The sequence below is a fragment of the Natrix helvetica genome, assembly GCF_964273705.1.
Source record: "Natrix helvetica genome assembly, chromosome: 1".
NCBI classification, from domain to species: Eukaryota; Metazoa; Chordata; class Lepidosauria; order Squamata; family Natricidae; genus Natrix; species Natrix helvetica.
Window position 1 is genome coordinate 365,630,342 of NC_138548.1, and position 10,401 is coordinate 365,640,742.

Below are 10,401 nucleotides of genomic sequence, written 5' to 3' on the forward strand. Positions count from 1 at the left end.
CCAGCATGTCTCTCTTAATAAATCGGAACTTTGAGCAATACTTTGCCTTGGACTCTGATTTACTTTTGGATGCTATTTGGAAACCTGACATTAACCTGAATCTCCATTAAAATTCTTCACCGGCTACCCCAAATTTCGGGGCTGTTCCTGAGCCCCTGTGACAACTCGAACCTGGACGGTGTAAAGACTTAGGGAAGATGGAGGAAGAGAAGAAGACAGCATTTTTATTGGGTTTATAAGTTGTCTTATATAAGTTCATCTTTGAGGGAGGTGAGCAATTTAGAAATACAAAACATAAAACTAATTTAAGAAATAAAAGTGGACCTCATTTCCTCTTACACCAGGGGTCCCCAACCCCTGAGCAGCAACCCCACTACTGGGCCTTGAGCCATTTGGAACTGGGCCGTGGATGTGGCAGGCGAGCGTGCATCTGTATCCCTCCTTGTGCAAGTAGTGGGTGAGCGTGCACGCACATGTGGTCCATTCACCCAAGCACCGGTCGTGCAAATGGAACTGCACACTTCATGCAGAATCTCCTCATCCCCGGTCCGTAACGCGAGAAAGATTGGGGAACTCCATCTCACACTATTCCTTCAGAATGGGCGGCTGCTCTGCCTGAACCTTTTCCCACACGTCATACATGGATTAGTGTTTCTCCCTTGAATGGGTCCTTTGATGGGAAGCGAGGCTATTGCATTGACTGAAGCTCCTTTCAGGCATTGTATATTTATAAGGGCTTCTCGCCAGTGTGGCATCTCATATGACAGACCAGGCCCACGTTACTAGTGAAGTGCTTTCCACACTCCAGACATTTGTAGGGCTTCTCCTTATTATGGCTGCTTTTATGGACAGAGAGGCTGCTGCATCGGCTGTAGCTCTTGTCGCACTCTTTGCACTTGTAAGGTTTCTGCCCTGTGTGGATCCTCGTGTGGGCAGCGAGGCTATCAGAAGTTCTGAAGCTGTTTCCACATTCACCACATTTATAGGGTTTTTCCCCCGAATGAATCCTCTTATGAGTCGTAAGCTTGTACTTCTGATTGAAGCTCTTCCCACATTCCGTGCACTGATAAGGTCTCTCTCCCGTGTGGAGCCTCTTGTGAATAGTAAGCGTGTAATTTTTACAGAAGCTCTTTCCGCACTCTGGGCATATATAGGACTTTTCTACGGAGTGAGTTTTTTTATGGGTACGAAAGACACCCTGGTCAATAAAACCCTGTCCACACACGGTACATATATATGGAGTTTTGCCTGAAAGGGGAGAAACGTCACTGCCGAAACCGAAGCTCTTTCCACTCTCCGTGGATTTATACAAATTCTCCCACATGTGGATACTTTGATGAGATCTTAGCTGATTTTTCCACCGGAAGCTTTTTTCGCATTCCGCGCACTGATAGGGTTTCTCCTCTGAATGGACCTTTTTATGACTGCAGAGAGCACTATGGCTGCTAAAACTCTTGCTGCACTCTGTACATGCATACGGTTTTTCTCCCGTGTGGATCCGGTTGTGCAAAGTCAGGTATCTGCTCAATCTGAAGCTTTTCCCACACTCCCTACACTGGTAGGGCTTCTCTCCCATGTGTCTCCTTGCGTGAAAAGTCGGTTCTTGGCTCATGCTGAAGCTCTTCCCATACTGCAGACATTTGTACGGTTTCTCCCCGGTATGGACTCTTTTGTGTAGGGCAAGGTCACTGTTCAATCTAAAACTCTCTCCGCATGTCGCACGTGGAAATGGTTTCTCCTCTGTATGGATTCTCATATGGGAAGTGAGCTCGCTCGTCCAACTGAAACTCTTTCCACACTCGGCACATTTCCAGGGTTTCTCTCTTGGGTGGAGCCCTTTACGGGAGCTCCTGCTCCTACTGACGCTCTTTTCACACCCTTTGAATGTCTCAGGTTTCTCTGCAGACCCCGGGTGGGTTTGTTGACATGAAGTCAAAGCAAAGCTTTGGCTGGAATAGGTTCCCTGCTGTCTGCACTTGCACTTGTTGTCTCTAATTTTAGTTTCACAATGATTACATCTCTCGGACTGATCCCTGGATATCCCCGCGTAGGGTAGGGAATTCTCATTTTGGCTTCCGGTGTGTTCCCCTTGAGTCAGGAATTTGTGGACTTCAGCACGGTGGGAAGCTGGTGATTTCTTCTTCCTAGATGTTCTTTTCTTCTTTTCCCCAAATGTTCCTGATCTCCAGAGGTTCTCAAAAATCTCACTTTCCACTTTAGCCCTCTTTGGTTGCGAAGTCTCTGTGACCGGCGCCTGACAATTCTCACTGTTCTCCTTGCCTGCTTCTGGAGAGAGAAACAAAGCGTGAACTATCTTTTAAGACTGGAACTCCAAAGATTAATGCCGATTAACTAATGAATTAATTCTGATGGGAATTGATCACAAGGTCTTGCAAGATTTTTCAGTTCCTGTATAATTTTTTTAAAATTACATTTTGATTACACAACTATCTCAGAAGTCATCTCTGGGCTGAAGTGTTCCCCACTGAGGCTACTGTAACTATTTTTTTTCTTTGCAAAAGCAAAAAATGAAGCTTAAAACAAAGGAACAATTGAGAAGACAAAGACTGTAATGAAATGGCGATGCAGATAAGCCACCTATGTTGCTTACAATTCTGCAAAGTTTTATTTTAACTACTGTATTTTTTGGAGTATAAGATGCTCCAAATAAAACGGACCTAGCTTTTGGAGAAGAAAACAAGGGAAAAATATCTGCCTCCCAGCAATTTGCCTCCTTGCAACAAATAACAAACAGTACAGACAATATACACTGTTTGTAGTGTTACATTTCAGACTATACTTGTACAGATGCTGTTAAAATTGATGTACTTTCTGGAAGTATAGTTATTCCCTGCTATTTAAGAGAAGATACAATAGCACTGGGCCTCTTCAGATCAAGCATTTGTTTTAAAAAGCTTCTTCATTTTGTTAAGCTATCTAGAACAATAATAAAGCAGTCTTTAAAAAATAAGTCTAATCATTTGAACACTCTATAGGCATTTATAGGTATTGACTTACTTCTTTGCAGCAAACAGCCTGATTAGCACAAGAAAAAAAAATCTGCCTCTGCCTCCCAGCAATTTGCCTCAGGGAGCAAACAGAAAGTTTCACTTTCAATTTCTCCCAATCATCAGCTGTTTCGGCTGCAGGGATTGCTATAGCGCCTATTGCAGCCTTCACAAGCCCCATTTCCCTGTTTGCTGCAAGGAGGTAAATTGGTGGGAGGCAGAGGCCAAAGGGTTGGGGTTGAGGGGTGGGCAGGGCTACATTTAGTGTATAAGACGCACCCAAATTTTCACTCTCTTTTGGGGGGGGGGGGAAAGGCCCATCTTATACTCCGAAAAATACGGTACCTGGAACTGGGCAAACTGGAGCTCTTTTCACTTTTAGAACAGAATAACAGAGTTGGAAGGGACCTTGAAGGTCTTCTAGTCCAACCCCCTTCTTTTGGAGAAGCATATCCTCCAAGGCAGTCATACTAAAATGAGCAACACTATGTTTTACAGGAAGAGACAGAAGGAAGTGCATATTTAATTATCTTGAGAAGATGATTGAGAGTATAGCAATATAGGCAGTCCTCACTTAGCGATCCTTATTGACAAGACAAAGTGCTTGTCAAGTGAAACATTACGTGACTGCAACATGTGACCTCCTGCCAGCTTTCCCTTCGACGGTTTTGTGGGAATATTGCAAATGACTATCACATGACCGTGGAACCCGGCGACTGTCATATATGCGTGATGGTTAGCAAGTGCCCAATTGTGATATGACCGTAGAGACGTTGCAATCTTTATGAGAACTATCCACGAGCCATTTGTTTCAGCCCTGTCATCACTTTGAAGAGTCACTAAAAATGGTCATTAGGCAAGACCTACCTATATTTTCCAGATATCTAGGAGGAGGAACAGAACAGAGTAACAAAATAACAAAGAGTTGGAAAGGGCCTTGGAGGTCTTCTAGTCCAACCAGCTAGTGGCGACATGATAACAATGTTCCCATATCTAAAGGATTGCCACAAAGAAGAGGGGGGGGGCAGTCAACCTGCTCTCCAAAGCACCTGAAGGCAGGACAAGAAGCAAAGGATGGAAACGAATCAAGGAGAGAAGCAACCTAGAACTAAGGAGAAATTTCCTGACAGTGAGATCAATTAATGAATGGAATGACTTGCCTCCAGAAGTTGTGAATTCTCCAACACTGGAGGTTTTCAAGAAGAGACTGCAGAGTCATTTGTCTGCTACAGTATAGCATGGGTTTGATGGGTGTGGCAGGGGAAGGATACTGCAAAATCTCCATTCCCTCCCCACTCCAGAGGAAGATTCTCATTTCCTCCTGATCAGCTGGACTCAGGAGGCAGAGAATAGATGAGGGCGAGGCCAGCCAGAGGTGGTATTTACCAGTTCTCCGAACGACTCAAAATATCCGTTACCGGTTCTCCAGAACTGGTCAGAACCTGCTGAATACCACCTCTGACTAGAAGACCTCACAAAGTCCTTTCCAACTTTGTTATTATTGTTATAAATAGACTGCTCACTTCTACTATCTGGACTCAGAGCAAAGAGAGGTCCGTTACCCAGAGACGCCACGTGTCTAGAATTCTCCTTCATGACTTCCCTGTGGAGAGACTTTTGGGTGGAATCCAGCAGGGCCCACTCCTCCTTGGAGAAATACATCACCACCTCATGCAAGGACACAGCACCCTGTGTGAGGGGAGAAAATGTTAACAGATACCCTCAAGGTTTTGAAAGATCTCTGCTTTAATCTTCGCCAGGCATTTCTCCACATCTCGCGACAGCCCGCTTTCCACCAAACTGGACAGTCCATCCAGTAAGCTGGTGGACATTGAGGATGTTCAGCTACTTGGAGGACATCCAATGGTCAAATGTGGGCAGGATTCCAAATTGTAAGAAGAAAACAATGAACCATTACAGTTTCTACGGATTCAACAGCACCTTCAGTGAGGATTCCCTTTCCAGAAAAGAGCGGGGATCGCTTCTGACACCATATGAAGGAAAAACCCAAAGTGGATGATCCACTGATGGAGCTTCTCAAAGCTCTAGTTTGGATTTTGGACTTCTTCCTTCCCCAAAGGAAAAAAACTCTGCCTCATGCTTTTTTTGGGAAACCTCAGTCAGAACATCCACAAGCGTCTCTGGGCCGCTTACAAAATTTTAAAAACTAATAATCATTAAAGTGATAAAGTCACCCTGTGGCGAGAGGGACGGCCAACAAGTTTAATAAATAATAAATAACTAAAAGAATAACTAAGAATATTTTTTAGGCCTGTCACTTCAAGAGGCTCACACATCGCATGAATAGCCAGGTTCAAGGTTAGAGGATTAGAATTTTATCTTGACTCTTCAATGTTCTGGAGTCCTTAAAGTGAATTTATGTGATTATGGGTCACTTCCCTACCTGAGCTGGAGAGTGTGTTTCTGCTTCATCAGAAAAAGAAGGCATTTCAACAAGGTCCCGTGACGATGGACCATATCCTGTTAAGGGAGGCAAATAAATGGGAAGAAGGGAATTTTAGAAGACCATTGTTAAAAATTTGCGGGTTGACACTCTATATAAAAACCTTTTCACCTTCAAGGTAACCCTGTGAATTCAGGTTCTGACGATGGGAGAAGCTGGCCATCATTGGCCACGAGGACAGAATCCATCCTTACCTGCTAAGATCTCAAGAATGTCGCTTTCCTGGGAGATTCCCTTGAAAAGCATCCCCTGAGAGGAATCTGAGGAATCCATCGTCGTGTAGGCAACTTGTGGATCCACCTTGATAGAACTTCCCTATAAATAAACCACAGCAAGGAGGGAAAAGATAGAATCAGAATCCTGGAACCTAAGCAAGGAATCATTATTCAATATGGATATAAAGCAAATTTTCTATTTCTTATGGATACAATACAATACAATACAATAGCAGAGTTGGAAAGGACCTCGGAAGTCTTCTAGTCCAACCCCCTGCCTAGGCAGGAAACCTTATATCGTTTCAGACAAATGGCTATCCAACATCTTCTTAAAGACTTCCAGTGTTGGGGCATTCACAACTTCTGGAGGCAAGCTGTTCCACTGATTAATTGTTCTAACGGTCAGGAAATGTCTCCTCAGTTCTAAGTTGCTTCTCTCCTTGATTAGTTTCCACCCATAGCTTCTTGTTCTGCCCTCAGGTGCTTTGGAGAATAGTTTGACTCCCTCTTCTTTGTGGCAACCCCTGAGATATTGGAACACTGCTATCATGTCTCCCCTAGCCCTTCTTTCTCTTAAGCTAGACATACCCAGTTCCTGCAACCGTTCTTCATATGTTTTAGTCTCCAGTCCCCTAATCATCTTTGTTGCTCTTCTCTGCACTCTTTCTAGAGTCTCCACATCTTTTCTACATCGTGGCGACCAGAACTGAATGCAGTATCCCAAGTGTGGCCTTACCAAGGCCTTATAAAGTGGTGTTAAGACTTCACGTGATCTTGATTCCATCCCTCTGTTGATGCAGCCTAGAACTGCGTTGGCTTTTTTGGCAGCTGCTGCACACTGCTGGCTCACATTTAAATGGTTGTCCACTAGGACTCCAAGATCCCTTTCACAGTTACTACTGTTGAGCAAGGTTCCACCTAGACTGTACCTGTGCATTCCGTTTTTGTTGCCTAAATGTAGAACCTTCCTTTTGGATCAAAGAGGTATCTTTGTTAGGGGTGGGATTCTACCAGTTCGGGTGAACCGGTAGCTCTGAAGATCAGCTGGCAGCGAACCGGTTCCCACTAGCAAGTGAGTGCGCCCTCCCGCGCCTGCACTTTACCTAGTTTTATCTTTTAAGTCACGCAGCAAAGTGGATTGCCGTACCTCACCTGTTTTCCTCCCCAAGCAGCAATCCGGAAGGTAAGTACTGGTTTTTTTTCGGAGTATAAGGCGCTCCAAAGTATAAGACGCACCTAGCTTTTGGGGAGGAAAACAAGGGTGGGGGGAAATCTGCCTCTGCCTCCCAGCAATTTGCCTCCTTGCAACAAACAGTACAGAAGATACACACTGTTTGTGGTATTACATTTCAGACTATACTTGTACAGATGTTGTTAAAACTGATGTGGCTTTCTGGGAGTATACACTATTCTCTGCTATTTAAAAGGACGTACAATAGCACCGGGCCTCTTCAGATCAAGCGTTTATTTTAAAAAGCTAAAACAATAATAAAGCAGTCTTTAAAAAAACAAGTCTAATAATTTGAACATTCTAAAGGCATTTATAGTCATTGACTTACATCCTTGCAGCAAACAGCCTGTTTCAGTTAACCCAATTAGAAAAAAAAAATCTGCCTCTGCCTTCCAGCAATTTGCCTCATGGAGCAAACAGCAAGTTTCACTTTCAGTTTAAGCACGATCAGCTGTTTCAGGCTGCAGGGATTGCTATAGTCTATTGCCCCTCCGCAAGCCCCGTTTTCTCAGTTTGCTGCAAGGAGGTAAATTGCTGGGAGGCATAGGCCAAAGGATGGGGGCCAGTGGGTGGCCGCGGCTACATTCAATGTATAAGACACACCCAAATTTCACCCTTTTTTATGGGGGAAAAAGGTGCGTCTTATACTCTCACGTGCAGAAGGTCCCACATCTAGGTGGGTGGGCAGAGTCTCGTGCCGCTGCCACTACCGGTTCACCTGAACCGATGCAAAGTGGCAGCATACCACCTTTGGATCCCACCCCTGGGTATATGACATCTTCTATTACAAGTTGGGCATGAAGAGAAGGTCCAGGGGAGACACGATAGCAGGTGTTCCAATATTTGGGGGGCTGCCACAGAGGGGAAGGGGTCAAGCTATTTTCCAAGACACCTGAAGGCCAGACAAGGAACAATGGATGGAAACTGACCAAGGAGAGATTCAACCTGGAAATAGGGAGACATTTTCTGACAGTGAGAACAATCCACCCATGGAACAGAAGTTGCCTTCAGAACTTGTGGGAGCTTCATCACTGGAAGCTTTCAAGAAGAGATTGGACTGCCATCTGTCAGAAATTATATGGGGTCTCCTGCTTGGTTGTGAAGTTGGACTAGATGACCTACAGGGTCCCTTCCAACTCTGTTAATCTGTTAAAAGTTCAAAAAAAATCCTGGTAGGGCTCCATTTGGAGAAATCAAGAATCAGATTCCTCACCTCCCTTTCTTTGCCGCCTGTCTGGCTCAGCAGAAGACCTTCGGCCAAGGCCACCGCCTGGGAGCTGGTTTCCACTCCACATTCCCTCACCCAGCTGGCAATCTCCAGGGGAAGGATGGCCAGGAACTGCTCCAGGAGCACCAGATCCAGCATCTGAGCCTTGGTGTTCCTCTCTGGCTTTAACCACTGGTGGCAAAGGCGATGGAGGCGGCTGCAAACTCTTCGGGGTCCCTCCGACTCCTGGTAGCAAAATCCTCTGAACTTCTGCTGGTGAACCTCCCAAGAGAGGTTGTCTTCTTCTAGGAACTTCTGCCTGGTCCTTTGGTCGAACTCTTCCCGACGCTCCGTCGGATGACAACAAGGGCTGGTTCCTGTCGGGCCTCTTGACTCCATCTTCTCCCTGGACTCCGCTGAAGACACAGAGACTTGGATTGGGGCCTCCTGGCTCTCTAAAGGGGCTGGCATTGGAGGACTGGAACCTGTGGGAAGAATCGAGGATCTCGATCAAGGCCTACCGTATTTTTCGGACTATAAGATGCACCTTTTTCCCTCCAAAATTTTTTTTAATTTAATTTAATTTAATTTAATTTATAGGCCGCCCCCTCTCCCCAAAGGGACTCGGGGTGGTGTACAGACACAGTAAAAACAATATACAAAAAATTAAATATTTTTAGAAACCCATAAAAACAGATCAAATAATAGGCTGTACAGTATAGCTAAAAATTAAAACAACCTAAAAAACCTACCCCTAAAAATTTAAAAAACAGGCTAGAGGGACACAAAACTACAGTTAGGCCAGGCCAGCTAAGTTGAACAGGTGGGTCTTGAGTTTCTTACGGAAGGAGCGGAGATCAGTAGTTATTCTAATATCGGGGGGGGGGTCATTCCAGAGGGCCGGGCCCATCACAGAGAAGGCCCTACTCCTGGGCGTCGCCCGCTGGCACTGCCTAGTGGACGGCACCCGGAGGAGTCCCTCTCTGTGAGAGCGAATCGGTCGCAGGGATGTATGGGGCAGGATGCGATCCCACAAATAGCTAGGTCAAAAAAGGGTGAAAATCTGGGTGCATCTTATAGACTGAATGTTGCATTTTTGGCCTCCCCAAACCCTTTGCAAAATGGCCATGCATAGCCTTTAAGAGGCTTCCAGAGTGCTTCTGGAGGCTGGTGAGGGCAGAAATGAGCCCGTTTTTTGCTCATTTGGGGGGGGGGGCAGCCCCGAGGAGCACTCTACAAGCCTCCTAAAGACTATGCATGCCCTTTTTGACAAAAAAACGGGCTATTTTGGGGAGGTCTTTAGAGTGCAAAAACTTTTTTTAATTTGCCTTTTCAAAATCTTGGTGCCTCTTATACTCTGAAAAATACGGTATTTTGGTGAGGAGAGCGGGGCCCCCTCTTTCTCCCCTCCCGTGGTGGAAGGAGTTGCAGGAGGGCTCTAAGGATGGGGGAGGAAAAAGGGGGGCTCTTAGGGTAGGGGAGAAAAAGCCCTCCCCAAAACCTCCTTGCTGCTCCCCCCCCCCACCTTCCCGTGTCCCTCCTGCAGCTCCAGCGCCCCCCCCCAGGAACCCCCCCACCCTCAAGCAAGGGAGGGGGTGGCCTCCCCAGGTGGAGGATCTCTCCCCCCATGGAAAAAGAGGGAGGGGGGAGTCGAGGGGGGGTTCCTTCTGCCCTCCCCTCCCCCGCGAAGAATCCGCCGCCATCCACACCTCTCAGCCCGTTTTTGTCGGACAGCCGCTCGTCAACAGCCGAGGGGATAGAGCGCCGCTTCCTAGAAGGGCGCGCCACCCACCCCCGTTTCCCCCCCAGCGGATCTGTAACGGTCAACGGAGGAAGACCCTGACTGAGAAAGTCCTCCCGCGCAGGCGCAGGGGGCTCCTCGGAGCGGCGCTATCCCGCCCCCTGGCGGCGACGCGGCGCCTCGCATGGGATTTTGGATGGGTGAGGGAACGCAAGAGTGAAGGAAATAAGTCAAGATAAAGTAATGCAATAATAAAATAATGCAAGAGTAAAGGAAATAATGTCCCTCCCCCGAATACGAAGAAATAGGTGGGGTGGACGGCGAGTGAATAGGATGGGATGGAGTAGAATAGAATATGATTAGAATAGAATAGAATAGAGGAGAGGAGAGTAGAATAGAATGGCGTAGAATGGAATAGAATAGGATTAGAAAAGAATATGATTAGAATAGAAAAGTAGAGTAGAATAGAATTAGAATAGAATAGGATTAGAATAGAGTAAAATAGAATATAATTAGAATAAAGAAAGAATAGGAT

General features: G+C 46.0%; 1 protein-coding gene across 1 annotated transcript; it reads right to left on the reverse strand.

Annotated features, from left to right (window-relative positions):
- Positions 1-204: 204 nt before the first annotated feature.
- On the reverse strand, positions 205-10,111 carry LOC309384797 (uncharacterized protein). Its single transcript, XM_081938583.1, has 6 exons — positions 9,835-10,111; positions 8,132-8,610; positions 5,667-5,787; positions 5,413-5,489; positions 4,571-4,697; positions 205-2,286 (listed from the first exon to the last, which is right to left on the reverse strand). The coding sequence occupies exons 2-6, from the start codon at positions 8,594-8,596 to the stop codon at positions 728-730; spliced, it is 2,349 nt and encodes a 782-aa protein (XP_081794709.1). The 5' UTR covers positions 8,597-8,610; positions 9,835-10,111; the 3' UTR covers positions 205-727.
- Positions 10,112-10,401: the final 290 nt, after the last annotated feature.

What these genes read in the sequence shown, in the direction of transcription:
- LOC309384797 (XM_081938583.1), bottom strand. Translation starts at nt 8,596, where the DNA reads ATGCCAGCCCCTTTAGAGAGCCAGGAGGCCCCAATCCAAGTCTCTGTG. An exon ending in CAGGCGGCAAAGAAAGGGAG is followed by an intron (nt 5,788 to 8,131) that starts GTGAGGAATCTG and finishes GTTTATTTATAG; the next exon opens with GGAAGTTCTATCAAGGTGGA. An exon ending in AAACACACTCTCCAGCTCAG is followed by an intron (nt 4,698 to 5,412) that starts GTAGGGAAGTGA and finishes CCCCTCACACAG; the next exon opens with GGTGCTGTGTCCTTGCATGA.